The sequence below is a fragment of the Ambystoma mexicanum genome, chromosome 8, assembly GCF_040938575.1.
Source record: "Ambystoma mexicanum isolate Mex_15411 chromosome 8, UKY_AmexF1_1, whole genome shotgun sequence".
Classification (NCBI taxonomy): Eukaryota; Metazoa; Chordata; class Amphibia; order Caudata; family Ambystomatidae; genus Ambystoma; species Ambystoma mexicanum.
In genome coordinates, this window is record NC_090929.1 from 614,779,714 (window position 1) to 614,798,367 (window position 18,654).

Consider the following 18,654-nt stretch of genomic DNA (forward strand, 5'->3'; position numbering starts at 1 on the left):
AATGTTTTCGATAATGGATAGTGGAAGGTGAAGGTGACTGCAATTTGTTTGATAAAATGAGAGCTGTTGTTGAAGGGGAAGGGCACACAGAGGTGTAGTTTGCCATGTGGACATCACAGGGCAACCCAATACTGATGAATTGCATCAAGTGAGTACAGAAACACAAGAGAGAGGCTCTCTCTGCACTTAGCCCAGTCTCAACCGACTGGGTGCACTTGATCCTCCCCCTCCCTGTGACGCTCTGTGCACTTGCTCGATCCATATGCCATGCGTCTAAGATTGTCTGTTCTGTTCTCCCTTGTCTTCTCCCCTTAATTGCACTGTTAAAACTGCAGAATCCCTGTTAGGCCTTTTGCTGTATCATCAACTGTTAATCGTATCTCCTATGCACTTACTCTGCCTGGGCAGACTATTATCGTCTTAGAAATTGAAGGGCTCTGAACGACTGTTGTTTTTTCCCCCCATGTTCCCACCCTCCTTCAGTGCTTTGAAACACTTGCCTGTTTATAGGCGCTATATAAATAAACAATGCAATACCATTCCATACCTAAGTGTTTTATACATATAAATTTCAACATTCCAGCTTTCATTATGAAAACCTCATCAGCGGATCACTTAAATCCCTTAGGTACACACCTAAATTACTTCAAATGGCCACCTCATGTTTCACACTAAACAGTTTTACAGCATACTGCCTTTAGCACAGTAGTGGCCAATATTCATTCCTCCAGATGTGTTAGCCTACGACTCTCATGATCCCTCATTATTGACTAGATTGGCTTTGGCTCATGGGAGTTGCATTCCAAAACATCTAGTGGGCCGCAGATTGCTCACTACTGCTCTATGAACCACCTCAGGGCCCAAGTCAATATGCCACATCCATTCAAATATTATGTGTCCCCCAAACTCTTGCATCACAGTGTAATTTTTGATGGTAATACGAAGACACCCTAGTATGACTGCATCCTAGGAGTCTATTTGAGAACATTTAGTGGACTTGTTATATTGGGGTTTTCAAAACGGTTGTTACTGGTTCTTAAAGTTGAACACATGGGTTGTACCTGTGCTCCAGGTTTGATGAACAGATCACATCTCTTACTTATCCTGGGGTTAAAGGCGTTGTGTATCCTTTTCTGGTCATAAATACATTTTCTTGTTTGCTCACATTTTGTGGCCCAAGCTGGATCGCGGTATGTATCTCACATGTACGTGGCCTTCCTGAATTCACACCTGCTTGAAGTACTTGGGATTGAAGCACCAGAGTCTGAATTATCTCAGATCATGGGGGTGTTGAGGAGTGGAGGGATCCATAACCAGGCGGTAATGTTAGAAGGTTTGCCTCCTCCACCTGTCAGCTGCTGCTGTCCCAGAACTGATCATTACTTTCAATAAAGCCACACTGAGAGGGGACCCCGGGCAAAGTGACAAATGACTGGGTTCCAACTTGATCTGCAAATCGCCATTGGCGACCACAATTTCTAGGTAAAACGATCAGAATACACATAACTCTATTTGTGAGCATGGTGGAGCGCGGAAGTAGGGATGATGGTAAAAGAAGGACGAAATTCATGATCAAAAGATAAGGGTGACTTCAAAACAGCTGATACACATTGGAGGGTGAAGGGGCAACAGTAGTGCATGCTGGGCATTTAATGATGTGACATGCACTAGTACAATAGGTAGTTTCAACAATAATGCACAAAATGCTTTTCAAAGGACCCCGCCATGGAATTTTCCGGACAAGTGGGATGTGGAGGGAGTACAGGACATATGAGGGCATTAAGAAAGTGCATTTAACAACAACACCTTCCTGGAAGGATTTCGGTTTGGCAGCCATATACTGTAAACAGGCAAAGAAAGGGGGGGTCTGGGAATCTCTCTACCAGCACGAACACAGCCCAATGACCTGTTCTTGGGTGAATAACCCCTGGGAGAGACTCTACCAAGTCTTTAGCTCACTGTCCTTTTCACAGAGAAAAAATTCCCCGCATATCAGCCTTTGTCCTGCCCAGGGGCAGTCCAGCGCCGAAATGCTAGGCAATTCTCCTCTGAACAAGAGTACCATCAGTAACCCCATACACGTGTTTCAGCCTTGTTGGGCATCATCAGTGAGGTGAAACTGTTGCCTCTCTAAGAACAGTGAGCAAGGGGTCCACGTCTGGATTGCCCTGTTAATTTAGGGTGAAACCCAAAGTTAATGTATCCAAAGAAAGGGGGGTCTGGGAATCTCTCTACCAGTACGAACACAGCCCAATGACCTGTTCTTGGGTGAATAACCCCTGGGAGAGACTCTACCAAGACTTTAGCTCACTGTCCTTTTCACACAGAAGAAATTTCCCCGCATATCAGCCTTTGTCCTGCCCAGGGGCAGTCCAGCGCCGAAATGCTAGGCGATTCTCCTCTGAACAAGAGTACCATCAGTAACCCCATACACGTGTTTCAGCCTTGTTGGGCATCATCAGTGAGGTGAAACTGTTGCCTCTCTAAGAACAGTGAGCAAGGGGTCCACGTCTGGATTGCCCTGTTAATTTAGGGTGAAACCCAAAGTTAATGTATGCAAAGAAAGGGGGGTCTGGGAATCTCTCTACCAGCACGAACACAGCCCAATGACCTGTTTTTGGGTGAATAACCCCTGGGAGAGACTCTACCAAGTCTTTAGCTCACTGTCCTTTTCACAGAGAAAAAATTCCCCGCATATCAGCCTTTGTCCTGCCCAGGGGCAGTCCAGCGCCGAAATGCTAGGCAATTCTCCTCTGAACAAGAGTACCATCAGTAACCCCATACACGTGTTTCAGCCTTGTTGGGCATCATCAGTGAGGTGAAACTGTTGCCTCTCTAAGAACAGTGAGCAAGGGGTCCACGTCTGGATTGCCCTGTTTACTTAGGGTGAAACCCAAAGTTAATGTATGCAAAGAAAGGGGGGTCTGGGAATCTCTCTACCAGTACGAACACAGCCCAATGACCTGTTCTTGGGTGAATAACCCCTGGGAGAGACTCTACCAAGACTTTAGCTCACTGTCCTTTTCACACAGAAGAAATTTCCCCGCATATCAGCCTTTGTCCTGCCCAGGGGCAGTCCAGCGCCGAAATGCTAGGCGATTCTCCTCTGAACAAGAGTACCATCAGTAACCCCATACACGTGTTTCAGCCTTGTTGGGCATCATCAGTGAGGTGAAACTGTTGCCTCTCTAAGAACAGTGAGCAAGGGGTCCACGTCTGGATTGCCCTGTTAATTTAGGGTGAAACCCAAAGTTAATGTATGCAAAGAAAGGGGTCTGGAAATCTCTCTACCAGCACGAACACAGCCGAATGACCTGTTCTTGGGTGAATAACCCCTGGGAGAGACTCTACCAAGACTTTAGCTCACTGTCCTTTTCACACAGAAGAAATTTCCCCGCATATCAGCCTTTGTCCTGCCCAGGGGCAGTCCAGCGCCGAAATGCTAGGCGATTCTCCTCTGAACAAGAGTACCATCAGTAACCCCATACACGTGTTTCAGCCTTGTTGGGCATCATCAGTGAGGTGAAACTGTTGCCTCTCTAAGAACAGTGAGCAAGGGGTCCACGTCTGGATTGCCCTGTTAATTTAGGGTGAAACCCAAAGTTAATGTATGCAAAGAAAGGGGTCTGGAAATCTCTCTACCAGCACGAACACAGCCGAATGACCTGTTCTTGGGTGAATAACCCCTGGGAGAGACTCTACCAAGTCTTTAGCTCACTGTCCTTTTCACAGAGAAGAAATTTCCCCGCATATCAGCCTTTGTCCTGCCCAGGGGCAGTCCAGCGCCGAAATGCTAGGCAATTCTCCTCTGAACAAGAGTACCATCAGTAACCCCATACACGTGTTTCAGCCTTGTTGGGCATCATCAGTGAGGTGAAACTGTTGCCTCTCTAAGAACAGTGAGCAAGGGGTCCACGTCTGGATTGCCCTGTTAACTTAGGGTGAAACCCAAAGTTAATGTATGCAAAGAAAGGGGGGTCTGGGAATCTCTCTACCAGCACGAACACAGCCCAATGACCTGTTTTTGGGTGAATAACCCCTGGGAGAGACTCTACCAAGTCTTTAGCTCACTGTCCTTTTCACAGAGAAAAAATTCCCCGCATATCAGCCTTTGTCCTGCCCAGGGGCAGTCCAGCGCCGAAATGCTAGGCAATTCTCCTCTGAACAAGAGTACCATCAGTAACCCCATACACGTGTTTCAGCCTTGTTGGGCATCATCAGTGAGGTGAAACTGTTGCCTCTCTAAGAACAGTGAGCAAGGGGTCCACGTCTGGATTGCCCTGTTTACTTAGGGTGAAACCCAAAGTTAATGTATGCAAAGAAAGGGGGGTCTGGGAATCTCTCTACCAGTATGAACACAGCCCAATGACCTGTTCTTGGGTGAATAACCCCTGGGAGAGACTCTACCAAGACTTTAGCTCACTGTCCTTTTCACACAGAAGAAATTTCCCCGCATATCAGCCTTTGTCCTGCCCAGGGGCAGTCCAGCGCCGAAATGCTAGGCGATTCTCCTCTGAACAAGAGTACCATCAGTAACCCCATACACGTGTTTCAGCCTTGTTGGGCATCATCAGTGAGGTGAAACTGTTGCCTCTCTAAGAACAGTGAGCAAGGGGTCCACGTCTGGATTGCCCTGTTAATTTAGGGTGAAACCCAAAGTTAATGTATGCAAAGAAAGGGGTCTGGAAATCTCTCTACCAGCACGAACACAGCCGAATGACCTGTTCTTGGGTGAATAACCCCTGGGAGAGACTCTACCAAGTCTTTAGCTCACTGTCCTTTTCACAGAGAAGAAATTTCCCCGCATGTCAGCCTTTGTCCTGCCCAGGGGCAGTCCAGCGCCGAAATGCTAGGCAATTCTCCTCTGAACAAGAGTACCATCAGTAACCCCATACACATGTTTCAGCCTTGTTGGGCATCATCAGTGAGGTGAAACTGTTGCCTCTCTAAGAACAGTGAGCAAGGGGTCCACGTCTGGATTGCCCTGTTAACTTAGGGTGAAACCCAAAGTTAATGTATGCAAAGAAAGGGGGGTCTGGGAATCTCTCTACCAGCACGAACACAGCCCAATGACCTGTTCTTGGGTGAATAACCCCTGGGAGAGACTCTACCAAGTCTTTAGCTCACTGTCCTTTTCACACAGAAGAAATTTCCCCGCATATCAGCCTTTGTCCTGCCCAGGGGCAGTCCAGCGCCGAAATGCTAGGCAATTCTCCTCTGAACAAGAGTACCATCAGTAACCCCATACACGTGTTTCAGCCTTGTTGGCCATCATCAGTGAGGTGAAACTGTTGCCTCTCTAAGAACAGTGAGCAAGGGGTCCACGTCTGGATTGCCCTGTTAATTTAGGGTGAAACCCAAAGTTAATGTATGCAAAGAAAGGGGGGTCTGGGAATCTCTCTACCTGCACGAACACAGCCCAATGACCTGTTCTTGGGTGAATAACCCCTGGGAGAGACTCTACCAAGTCTTTAGCTCACTGTCCTTTTCACACAGAAGAAATTTCCCCGCATATCAGCCTTTGTCCTGCCCAGGGGCAGTCCAGCGCCGAAATGCTAGGCAATTCTCCTCTGAACAAGAGTACCATCAGAAACCCCATACACGTGTTTCAACCTTGTTGGACATCATCAGTGAGGTGAAACTGTTGCCTCTCTAAGAACAGTGAGCAAGGGGTCCACGTCTGGATTGCCCTGTTAACTTAGGGTGAAACCCAAAGTTAATGTATTCAAAGAAAGGGGGGTCTGGGAATCTCTCTACCAGCACGAACACAGCCCAATGACCTGTTCTTGGGTGAATAACCCCTGGGAGAGACTCTACCAAGTCTTTAGCTCACTGTCCTTTTCACAGAGAAGAAATTTCCCCGCATATCAGCCTTTGTCCTGCCCAGGGGCAGTCCAGCGCCGAAATGCTAGGCAATTCTCCTCTGAACAAGAGTACCATCAGTAACCCCATACACGTGTTTCAGCCTTGTTGGGCATCATCAGTGAGGTGAAACTGTTGCCTCTCTAAGAACAGTGAGCAAGGGGTCCACGTCTGGATTGCCCTGTTAACTTAGGGTGAAACCCAAAGTTAATGTATGCAAAGAAACGGGGGTCTGGGAATCTCTCTACCAGCACGAACACAGCCCAATGACCTGTTCTTGGGTGAATAACCCCTGGGAGAGACTCTACCAAGTCTTTAGCTCACTGTCCTTTCCACACAGAAGAAATTTCCCCGCATATCAGCCTTTGTCCTGCCCAGGGGCAGTCCATCGCCGAAATGCTAGGCAATTCTCCTCTGAACAAGAGTACCATCAGTAACCCCATACACGTGTTTCTACCTTGTTGGGCATCATCAGTGAGGTGAAACTGTTGCCTCTCTAAGAACAGTGAGCAAGGGGTCCACGTCTGGATTGCCCTGTTAACTTAGGGTGAAACCCAAAGTTAATGTATGCAAAGAAAGGGGGGTCTGGGAATCTCTCTACCAGCACAAACACAGCCCAGTGACCTGTTCTCGGATGAATAACCCCTGGGAGAGACTCTACCAAGTCTTTAGCTCACTGTCCTTTTCACAGGGAAGAAATTTCCCCGCATATCAGCCTTTGTCCTGCCCAGGGGCAGTCCAGCGCCGAAATGCTAGGCAATTCTCCTCTGAACAAGAGTACCATCAGTAACCCCATAAACGTGTTTCAGCCTTGTTGGGCATCATCAGTGAGGTGAAACTGTTGCTTCTCTAAGAACAGTGAGCAAGGGGTCCACGTCTGGATTGCCCTGTTAACTTAGGGTGAAACCTAAAGTTAATGTATGCAAAGAAAGGGGGGTCTGGGAATCTCTCTACCAGCACGAACACAGCTCAATGACCTGTTCTTGGGAGAATAACCCCTGGGAGAGACTCTACCAAGTCTTTAGCTCACTGTCCTTTTCACACAGAAGAAATTTCCCCGCATATCAGCCTTTGACCTGCCCAGGGGCAGTCCAGCGCCGAAATGCTAGGCAATTCTCCTCTGAACAAGAGTACCATCAGTAACCCCATACACGTGTTTCAGCCTTGTTGGCCATCATCAGTGAGGTGAAACTGTTGCCTCTCTAAGAACAGTGAGCAAGGGGTCCACGTCTGGATTGCCCTGTTAACTTAGGGTGAAACCCAAAGTTAATGTATGCAAAGAAAGGGGGGTCTGGGAATCGCTCTACCAGCACGAACACAGCCCAATGACCTGTTCTTGGGAGAATAACCCCTGGGAGAGACTCTACCAAGTCTTTAGCTCACTGTCCTTTTCACAGAGAAGAAATTTCCCCGCATATCAGCTTGCAGATCAGGATTTTACTGGAGAGAGAGAGAGAGAGAGAGAGAGAGAGAGAGAGAGAGAGAGAGAGAGAGAGAGAGAGAGAGAGAGAGAGAGAGAGAGAGAGAGAGAGAGAGAGAGAGAGAGAGAGAGAGAGAGAGAGAGAGAGAGAGAGAGAGAGAGAGAGAGAGAGAGAGAGAGAGAGAGAGAGAGAGAGAGAGAGAGAGAGAGAGAGAGAGAGAGAGAGAGAGAGAGAGAGAGAGAGAGAGAGAGAGAGAGAGAGAGAGAGAGAGAGAGAGACTTTTTGTCATAGGCTTATCAGGTATTTCAACCTAAAGCGGCAGGAGTGGAACTGAGACTCATCCATCCTTAATCATGGCCAGGAAGCCTGCCAGTGGACGATTCCATTGATCAGGAAGACAGCAATACAGTCTGCTCTAATATTGATAAAGCAGTGAAAGGGGCCAGGACGTGCAGTAATGGAGCGGAAATGGACAAATGTGACATAAAATCCGCCTTCCGCTTGTTGCCTTGAGAATCTTGTGATTATGACCTATTTGAGGCCCAGCTTGGGCAGTGCACGCCCATCGGCAAAGCAGGGCCTGCAGGTTGCTTCATTCCATGGTGCTTTTTAAGAGATGTTCATCACATTCTTGGAATAGGCTTTCTGGCATAGATGGGGTTTAGTGCAGGCTGGTGCCATGCGAAGGGGGCCCATGCAGTAATACTAACTTGTTATTTATACAGTGCTTTTATCCTAAGTGCTTTACACAAAACACTTTTATATACAATTATTATCTTTACCCGAAGAAGGATGGAAAACTAGTCACCCATGTGGGGATTTGCACCTGCAACCGGCAGATAATGCACATATCACAGCAGCGAGCCCTTATCCTACTGAGCTATCTCACCAGCAACGTCAAGGGTGTTTCATCAAAGAATATGCAGTTGAGGAAGAGACGTCAGTTGTTTGGTCACCTGAAGTTTGCATGATAGTTTTGTGATGTTAGGAAGAACATTTTGTAGGAATGTGTTTTCAAGGCCGGTGCATAGAACCTTGTACACAGAACTGATGTTGAACACATGATAGCCGGATTGCAATTCATGGCAAGCAATTTTGAAGGGTTGCAATGGGACAGCAACTGGTTGCTAGAGGGGCCGAGAGTGTGAAAAGTACAGATTTATTCTGACCCAGAAGACGGGAGAAGGTAAATGGAAAAGATATGGGGTGTCATGTTCTAAACTCCCAGATTGGTAACCATCGTCAAGAAAAGGGTTGATAATGTTTATTGTCACTTCTGCCAACACTTTGACCACTCTGCGGGATTGCAATGGATTTTCCTAGTGGATTGGTAATGCAGATATATCGTGTTTGCTGCCTTTACAGACCAACCTTGCAACTCCAATAGCATTATCGCCAGCACGCGATGTTCCTGCTGGCTGTAATGCAAAGGCTTCCTATGGAATCAGCCTGAATTATCACCGAGTTAAAGTAGACGGATTCTATAGGAACCAATTCGAAATGTCTCCCACGAACGTTCCGAGTCCCCTCCAATGCAATTCTCAATTATTGTAAAATGGGCCCGAGAGAGTGCGCAAGATTGGCCAACGGTTCGGTTTCAGGAGGAAACCAGAAGACGTTTGTTGGAGGTTTTCCAGTGCTGTTGTCTGGTGTACTTTGGGAAAAGAGATTAATAACAGAGGTTAACATTTAATGTAGATAATGAGAGAATAGGGGAATTATTACACGGGTCATTAACAAACCACTCGGTTTATTAGGGATATTTATACTGCAGCGCCATTCTGAATATACAAATTAAGGCACAGGGGGATTACGTTGCCATGTCGAAAACCGACTCACCACAATCTGATTTAACGAATTACACTCACCGAGAAAACAAGCTTATCAGGTGAAACTCCCTGAAACACCTGTGACTGCAATTACCCAACAACAATTAAAAACAATGCAGATTCAATTTCAAACATCAGAACATGTTGATAGACAAAAATAGCACTTCTACAAAACAAACAATTGTGGAGCAACGAAAAGACTAAAGTAGGGCAAGAAAAAAAGGAAATGGAGGAGTAGACAAATGAAACAAGGAAGCCAACCAGTTATAGAGCAGAGGAAGAGGACGTATAGGGGAAAGCATGGCACACATGTCGGAGTGCAAGGGGAGTGGCAGCTGAACAGATAAGGGGTGCACTTGCTGCTGTTGCTCCCCAAAATCAGGTAACTACTCCCACCATGAAAAATAGCGAGTAAAAATACTCCCAACCAAAATAGGAAACGCTGGTCTCAGAGGATGCTGCACCGGGACTCCATGGACACAGCTCAGCAGAAATGTCCGAATCAGTGGTACCAGCAGAGCGGTGTCAATGGATGGAGTAATAATGCTGTTGCTGCTGTGAAGGGTCAATGATTGAACTCTGACACTGCAGATTCATGTTTTTGGTTATAGACTTTTTTCCAACATAAAAGTTCCATAATAAAAATGGTTCCCAACTCCAGAGGGTAGTTCCCTTTACCCTGGATTTCTCTTCACTTAATAGTAGTTATCTGAGTTCCTTTGTAGTAACAGAATGATTATACAAAGTACCGCCTGGTGTACTCTCCTGCCAGGCTTCCTCTTACTCCGAGATATGTTTCATTCACACTCTGTGGTAATCTCTTGATATGTTCCTGTTAGGATTCTCTCATATAACATTGTACAGTTTGACCTTGCCTGGAAAGTCCTCTTGCCATGGCTTGCCTTTTACACAAACAGTTCCTGCATGCAAATGCCTGCTGTACTCTCCTGCCAGCGCTTTACACTTCTTTTCATATACTTGTATTTTAAAACTTGTATTTTTAAAACAGGTCTGGTTTCACTTCTGACTGCTAACGCCTGCTGTACTCTTCTGCCAGGACTGTCTTTGCATGTAACCCACTTGTTCTCATATACTTGTTCTCATGTTGTGATTTGTACTGCTCTGTATACTTGATGGATTTTCTATGTGTAGGGTTTGAAGTGATGTTGTCAGTAAATTTAGAAGGGGCATATGGTAGGTTATTTAAAGAGTGGGAAAAAAGCATTTCCAATAGTTTCAGATGGCAGATCAGGATTTAAATAACTTGAGGGCAATGAACGTCGGTTTACCTGGGGATTAATCCTCATCACTCCCTGCCTCTTCTTCATTCGAGTTGCCTGCATACTCTCCCTACTGGGATTGTGATGGCCAGACAATGTAGGGTAAACACATGCCATTAAGGCATGGGGGCTGGGGAAGAACCCCTTGAGGGAAAAGGAGGATACGTGATTTCCACCATTGATGTCATCAGGTTTCCCTGAGAGCTAGCTCCCTCCAAGTGGTCCTCCCTCATATAGCCATCTCCAAGGTCAGGATTAGGTAGCAGCTGCCATCCCCTGGCCACATAGGAGGGGTCTCTCTCAGGGATACAAGGGATGAAATCCTTGAATTCATCACACTGACCAGTGCTTTGACTGGCACCCAAAATCGAGGGGCATGTCCTCAAAGGGGGCATGGATGAACGGCCAGCGGGCAGCTTAGACAAGTACTGCTGACACCCGACAGGCATCACTTTGCAGCAATTATCACCCTCGGACCCAGTATGCAAGGGTGATGATGCCCACATCTCTTACCTAAAGCTATGCCTTGCAAGGGTCAAAGCCACACATTTCTTCCTTTAGGTGGCATCGACCCTTGCCAGGCATCACTTTAACTTGGCGATGCATTGATGACTCTCGGGTGATCGCTGCATCTCCTGGTTAAAGGTTGAGCGAGAGCTTCAGGCTTTATATAAAAAAAGCCCTTGGCTTCTAGCTGGCTGTGCTGCTGGGGCTAACAGGAAACTTTAGGAAGACTCAGCAGCGCCCCATCTCCAAAAACATTTTCAGAGACTGTCTGGACTCTGCTCTGGGTAGCCACAGCCCACTTAAAGCCCTATTTCTGCCTAATCCAAAGAGGAACTTTGCGTTAAAAATGCATCTTTTAATTTGCATGAATTATCAGGTGTGAAGAAGTATGCGTTACAATAAGATACCTATTTGAAAGTTTAAAATATTTTTTCGCATCTAAAAAAACCACTGGGAATTGGAATTACTTGTTTTACTGCCTAAACATCCTTTTGCTCCCAACTACAGAAACAGGGAGCTAAAAATACCCACTCCAAAATCTCCTCATGATCCCCGGGGAGATCTACGGGTGGGGTGAGGGAGCAGAAAGATTGAGATATACGTCATAAACAGAAATGAAAGTTTTAGGAAATGTTGAGCAGAAGGGATTTGTCTAGAAAACATCTTCTGCATACATTGAGATTTTCGCTGAATAGGTTCACACAGATCCAGAAGCAAGTCTTTCAGGGAGTTTAAGTTCGGCCAGGTCACATTGATTCTTCACTAGGCATTGTAGAAATGGCCAACTACAGCGCTGGCGCACTCTCTCGTTCACAGTGGTCGAGGTCCAGTAGGGTAACTTTTGATGCAGATATGCTTCCCTCTGATGCCTCCTGGGTTATGAAAGCAGAGAATTTGAGAGTACTTCAATTTGTGGAAGGAGCTGCGGCCAAATCGACAAAAGAGATGCACAGACAAGACTTAGCAGAGTTCTTCAGCAGTGAGGGCTTGTGAGGGTAGTTGAGAAATAATCGGCTTGAGGAAAGGATGTACGAGGTCACAAAGATGAAGAAGAAGTAGGGGGAGCGAGGGGAAAGTAGACGGAATAAGACATTATGCCATGTTATGTTTGTTGTATTATGTTTTATGTTATGTTATGTTATGTTGGATGTTTGTATAGCACTTCACACCACTGTCAGAACATTGCAAAGTGCTGAAGGTAATGGGGGTGGGCGGAGGGAGTAGAAGGGAGATATTGCTGGGGGGAGGCCACAATGTAATGTTACTTTATGTTGGGTACTGTATGGCACTTTACACAGCTCTCTGGCTACTTTCAAGCACTGAAGGTGAAGAGATGGCGAAGGGTCAGGCAGAGGGACGGGGGAACAGAGGGAATGAGTTACCATATGGTTATGTTAGGTTGGTCGCTTATATAGCACGGGTCTATGTGATTACTTTGAAAATAACATTTTGAAGCCCAAAATACCGAATGCATTGTTTTAACCCCATTTTACTGCATATATATGCGAGGGAGACCCCCCGCAGCTCCTCCCCAATTTCCCCAACCTTTTTATTGACTTAACCCACTCCATATATATATATATATATATATATATATATATATATATATATATATATATATATATATATATATATATATATATACATACATATATATATATATATATATATATATATATATATATATATATATATATATATATATACATTTATATGGTCAAATGGGGCTCTCGAAATTCCTCTTTTGGGCTTTGAAATGTTCACATCCTTTCTTTTGGTATGATCCCGTTTAGCACTTTACACAGCTCCCTGGCCTGTTGAAAGCCCTGTGGTTGAAGAAGAGTGAAAGTAGATTGAGAGAGAGGGAGGAGTAAAGAGAGCTAGACAGTGTGTTAGATTATTTGCCTGCATGGCGACTTCCACCACTATCCGGATACTGCAGAGCACTGAAGTTTGAAGGGAGGCAAGGGAGAGAAGGGGGTTAGTGTTGAATGCAGCATAAGAGTCTAGGCACCATGGCATACACAGGTCTATATTGCTACCCCTTTTCCTTGAAAACCCAGTTCTGCAGCAGGGATGCCTGGGTGACCCTGCAGACACTCCCAGGCAAGGGTGACCTTAGTGTGTAGGTTCCGTGCAGTAACTACCAGGATCTCCCATATTCTTGCTGAAAATGTGAGCATCAGAAATAAGGGTACGTTCTACTTGGGTGTGTAACATGAACTCACAGGATCAAACGTTATTTGCAATTCACGCCCCAAAGGATTCCCTACGTATGGACATGAGCATCGAATCAATACGAATATTTGACTTTAGGAGTGCAAGTGGGTCAATGTATCGAAATGTTCAATCACATGGTAATAACCCTCTAAATCTTTTTGGTATCCACCGGCATTCACCTTTTTTCACAGTCTATTCTTGACTGGGCCACAACTGGCTTCCAGGCTTGGCAGTCCCAGATGTGGTTTCTGGAGCTTGTCCTGTGGTCAAATGTAAATGTAATCCCGCCAAATAAGCCACCATACTTCAAGGGCTGCTTCAGCACATCATGCATCCAAACCCTTTTTATGTACTAATTTCCTGTTGCTTTCCTAATCTTCCTCATAAGTACAAGACAATTTCCTCCAAACACATTAGAAAATACCGGTATGCAGTGATTAAATAAAAAGACTAGTTTGATTATAACGAATACAAAAAAAACTGAAAACGAACATAACCAATTTGGGAAAAAACTGGACATGGCACTGGGAGTGGGAATAGTGGTTTTGGGGGTGGGGAAAAGTATTCGTAAAAAAAAAGTGGGGCCTTCGGGGGGCAACCCCCCCAAAAACAATGGAAAATAAATGTGTTATTTTGGTATTAGTTGTTTGGTATTTGTTGACATTTCATTAGTTGTTTTGGTTTTCGATGAAAGCACATGCAACCGAAAACACAGTGTTTCTGTGGTCTACCTGCATCTAAGCTACCACAAAATACTCTTTCCCTTCCTGCATCCTTCCTTATTTCTGTCCTGGCACTGACTTCCTCTCTCTCCCATGCTCTTACTATCCCTCATTAGTTTTTACTTCCGCAGACTAAGCTCTGGATATCCTGGGTGGACACTCAATGCACCAATTCGAGACAAGCCGAGGTGCCCTGAGACTGCTACCATGCTGGTTTGTCTCGGTTTTAAAGCTTCCTAGCACGACATAAACATGCATGCCCCCTTCCAACACGAGTTTGTTTCATAGCACAGCACCTTGAAACTCAAGCGGGATTCTATAACCTCTCAAATGGCAAGTCTGCTCATTATCACTACAGCTAATTGACCCTGATTTTGGTGACAAGCTTTTGAACAAAATGGACGCCGGCTGTAGAATCACTATACAGCCAAGAAAGCTTAGATAGAGGACAATCTAGACCAAAGTGGGGACCTGAGATCTCCTTTTTGCAAGAGCTGTCTTTCTGTCCCATAGCCCAGAACAAACGTGATGGGTAGCACTCATTCTCCTCATGAAAGGCAGCGGGAACTGTGACTAGAAAAGACTAGCCATACCAGGAGCCAGAACAGTTTCCTGGGAAAGCTGGGCAATGACTTCCCAGGACACGGTGTAGCTGAAAGGCTATCTGTATCACCCACCTCCTTCCACCTAAACGGTGTTTACTCATTCCAGGGTCCTCTCAATCACAATGGCCTAAGTAGAGGCTATGAAAGGAAGCCACCAGGTCACTAATGGGTGCACATTCTGCCTCTAGGAAAGCTATGTTCTCATTTGCTGGGTCTCCTAACTGCTTGGCAAACTTCTCATTTAGGTGGCATATGTTCCCCTAAAAAGGTTGTATCATATGTAGGAGGTCTACGCACATGGGACCCTGGCAGGGACATGGGTGCTCTATAGTATCACTGGGGAATGCACTCTGGTATTGCATCTCTGCAGGGTAAAAGCGCCTTGAGTAACTTCACCCCATAGACTCAGGCCATATTTTCAAGTTTGTTTTATGTTGTAAACCTGGAACTATGGGATTTAGAAATATGTCTGGATGTTAGGCGTGTTGTGTGGGCTATGTGGTAGTGTTCCCCATCGGCACAGTTTACAGAGCACTATTGAGAATGCCAAGTGTACTCAGTAATTAATATTGTAATACCCAACTAGATGTTTCTCTTCATCCTATTGGGAAGATACTCTTGCAACCATTCAACTTTCTACCCCTGCCCTGGTCTATTCTAATGGGCCTGCGTTCTATCGTTCCATAAAACACATCACGTGATGCCTGAGGTTCTGTTTCTCTGACTGCTTCTACAGGGTCCTAATGCCTGACACTACATGACATGTGTGTCCAGGTGTGAGAAGCACACAGTCCTCTCCCTGAAGTATTAGGTGTAGTGGCTCCTTTGTCAGGGGCCCTGGCAAGTCTCAGGCAATAAAAAAAAAATCCACCCGTTGACCTTGTGGTGCATTTCCTGTATTGCTCTCATGCATTCATTCTTTCATTAGTTTGGTTCATTTATAAATGTATTCAAGCATTCGTGAATTTATTCCTGACTCCTCCACTGCTCTCTTCACTTTCTGCAGCGGCTCCAAAAGGCCCCAAGATCATGATGACGCCCACCCGGGCCCGTGTGGGGGACACCGTCCGAATTGCTGTGAACGGCTTCCAGGTGGGTGAATATGGACAACCACTCGAACATTCAGATATCCCAGGTCCAACACACTTTCTGAGAAACCGTGGATATACAACAAAGTCCTGCAACTGAGGTCGAAGTGACAACTGTTCCCTTCTCTTAGGGTGGGCACAGGACCTTTGTTGCATTGACAGTTGTAATGAGGTAAGTCTCAAGCATGGCCCAAGAAAGGACCAATTGGATGGCCCGTTGAACTCATGCTCCTTCTGGCAGGGGACAAAAGAAGTTTCTGAACCACAACAGAGAGTCCAATGCATCCATGAGGGTGCATGGGAGTTCGCAGCACAATAGAATCCCACAGGAACACCCAGGTTAAAGTTTGTCACATTGTACAGTGAGGGACGAAGGTAGAGAGCAGGAGCTTCTGAATGGGTGCAGAATCGGGCCATATTGAGGGGGAACATCCCACAGTTCTAAAAGCCCACCAAATAGTTATCCTCAAGAGAAGCAGTGACAGGAACATTTCAGGCAGGTAGAGGAGTAATACTGTCTCTGATTTGTGTATGAAACCTTCTATTCCAGATCTGCAACCTTTGGCTTGCTAGATGTTTTGGTCTACAACTCTCAACAGCTGTAGACCGTAAAGTCAGTAGTGATGGATCATGAGAGTCGTACTCTGAAACATCTGGGGAGCTGGAGATGCAGACCCCTGCTCTACACCATAAGTGGCTAAAAAGCATGTGAGCAAGGTGGTTAGGGATGGTATTACCCTAATTGATCGTTTACAAATGATCTTATAGTAAATCTGGCCGAATTCGACCAGTGACATTCGATCGTTTGTAAACTACCAGTTTGTGTAATCACTACCAAACACGGGGAACTGGGTTTGCAGGGGTGTCCCCCTCACCCCATGTTTTGTAGTGATGGCTTTTGGGGGAAGCGGGTGTGACCCCTGCTTCCAGTGGTCTGGAGGTGGGGGACGGGAAGAAAAAAACCTCTAAAAATACAAAGTCGGACCATGCAGCGTCATATCCGACCCGCGAATCAGGGACGAATCCGATGCCGCAGGGTTAGAAGATGAGCGGAAGGCAAAAAGGTAAGTCGGGGTGGTTGGGGGAGTCTGTGGGGGCAGATAGGGGGGATTTAGTTTGGTCAGATTTAGCCGTAGCAAAATTGGCTTCGTGGCCGAATTGACCATGATCAATTCGGCCGCGAACAATTGTGCCACGACCAAACCATATACATCCTCGGGGATAAGCGGCATAGGGAAGTCCGCAGGAGCATATGTGATCACGTCCTTAATGACTATGAGGAGGGTTTGTTCCAGACTTTTAGGCGTGATCGAAAGGGAAAAAAGGATATATTGCAGTTGTGTCCAATCATTTGCAGGATGTAGACGAAAATGCATATATGGTACTGCACCATATTTATTAGCATGCCAATGCATAGCCTCCATATGTAGAAGTCCTTCAAGCAGTTCTGCTCTGTCCAAGCTTTCAAGCAGTTCTGCTCCGTCCAAGCGGTCCCTCTCCTCCAGACACAGGAGGAGATGCACTTTCTTTTAAAGGACCTGAAAGTGGGGTTTACGTACACAGTGTTTAAACTATCAATAGGCAGTCTGGAGCACTTTAAATTCTCATACTGAACTTACAGTACTACTTTGCTGCAGAAAACTAAGAAATGTATGGGGGTGCTCACTCAGTACTAAAAGGGGGTGTACTCTAGGGATAGCGATTTATTATTGAAACTTGAACCAATCGCATAGCTCACTCTTTTAGTGAATTCCAGGGTCGACCAGTACCATTAAATTGTAGCATCTTTTGGGGGATTCTTCATGTGCCTTGGTTGATTGATTGATTGATTGATTGTTTATTTCTATCGCGCTCATACACAAGTGTTTCAGAGCGCAGCAAGGGAAGGGGAACAGGGGAGAACAAAAACAATGATCTTACTAGGCCCAGTGACATTGAGTATGTGCAATAGCATGGGAGAGGGGGAGGGGGAGAAGTGCATGGAAGGGGTGAGAAAATGAGAGTGCAGAGAGAAGAGAAAAACAGATAAATAATAATAAATTAATAAATAAAAAAGGCAAGAAATAATGGTAGTGCAGCCAGCGAGTGGCAAGTGCTGGGTTTAAGGCAGCAGGCTGGGTAGGTCTGATAAGTGCAGGAAGAAAAATGGGGGGGGGCTGTATGGGTACAGATACAGACCCCAGTGCAAGGGGTGGCCATGAGGCAGTGTGTGAGGGTGGCAGGGTGAGCAGGTACCTGGGCCCGGAGAACAGAGGGTGGCCAGGTGCACGGTGCCGAGGGAGAACACAATCATCATGGGAGAGGGGGGGGGGCGAAGGCAGAAGCAAAGAGGAAGGTCTTGAGGTGCTTCCGGAACCAGAGATGGTTTTCCTCAAGTTTTAGAGTGGCAGGGAGGCTGTTCCAGAGGGAGGCCCCGGCCGAAGACAAAGATCTCCCCCCAGCTCGTTTCTTTGAGAAGCGACTGACCCTGAGGGAGTGAGAGGTGGGAGAGCAAAGACCTTGAGATGCAAGGTATTTTCAGAGGGATAGCTAAAGGTATGTTGGACCCAGGCCCCAGAAAGCCTTGTGGACAATGCAGAGGGGTTTGAATTTAATCCTTGTATCCACTGGGAGCCAATGGAGAGATGTCAGTGCTGGAGAGATACAATCCCAGGGCTTGAGGCCAAGGACAAGTCTTGCAGTCCTGTTCTGGATAAGTTGCAAAGGGCAGAGAGTAGAGGCAGGTAGATTAAGAAAGAGGCTGTTGCAATAGTCCAACCTAGATAGAACCAGAGCTTGGGAGATAGTGAGCTTCTGGGGGAAGGAGAGGAAAGGCAGAATACCTCTGAGCAGGTGCAGTAAGAAGTTTGGTGAATAAGTAATGCTACTTTCTCGGGTTGGGTAAAATAACTGACTACCAGGTAATAGCCGGCTCTTGTATTATCTGCTGTTCCAGAGACCCCACCTTACCGTTGGCACTTAGGGCCCAATTAATGGGACTTTTAACATGGTGGAAAGTGACTTTGCACTGTGCTAAAAATTCCATGAATTAGGCCAATTTCCAGAAATCCCTGGGAAAGATACAGGAAACTCTGAGAGCCTAAGCATTGAAAGGCGAAGCACAGGCCGAAATATTCTCTT

At 46.1% G+C, this 18,654-nt stretch overlaps 1 protein-coding gene across 1 annotated transcript in view; it reads left to right on the plus strand.

Annotated features, from left to right (window-relative positions):
* IGSF21 (immunoglobin superfamily member 21) overlaps nt 1–18,654 on the plus strand; it is a 2,012,705-nt gene that overhangs the window by 1,941,394 nt on the left and 52,657 nt on the right. The window contains exon 7 of the mRNA XM_069610317.1: nt 15,453–15,538. Within this exon, the coding sequence (XP_069466418.1) occupies nt 15,453–15,538 (86 nt within the window). The remainder of the gene's footprint in view (nt 1–15,452; nt 15,539–18,654) is intronic.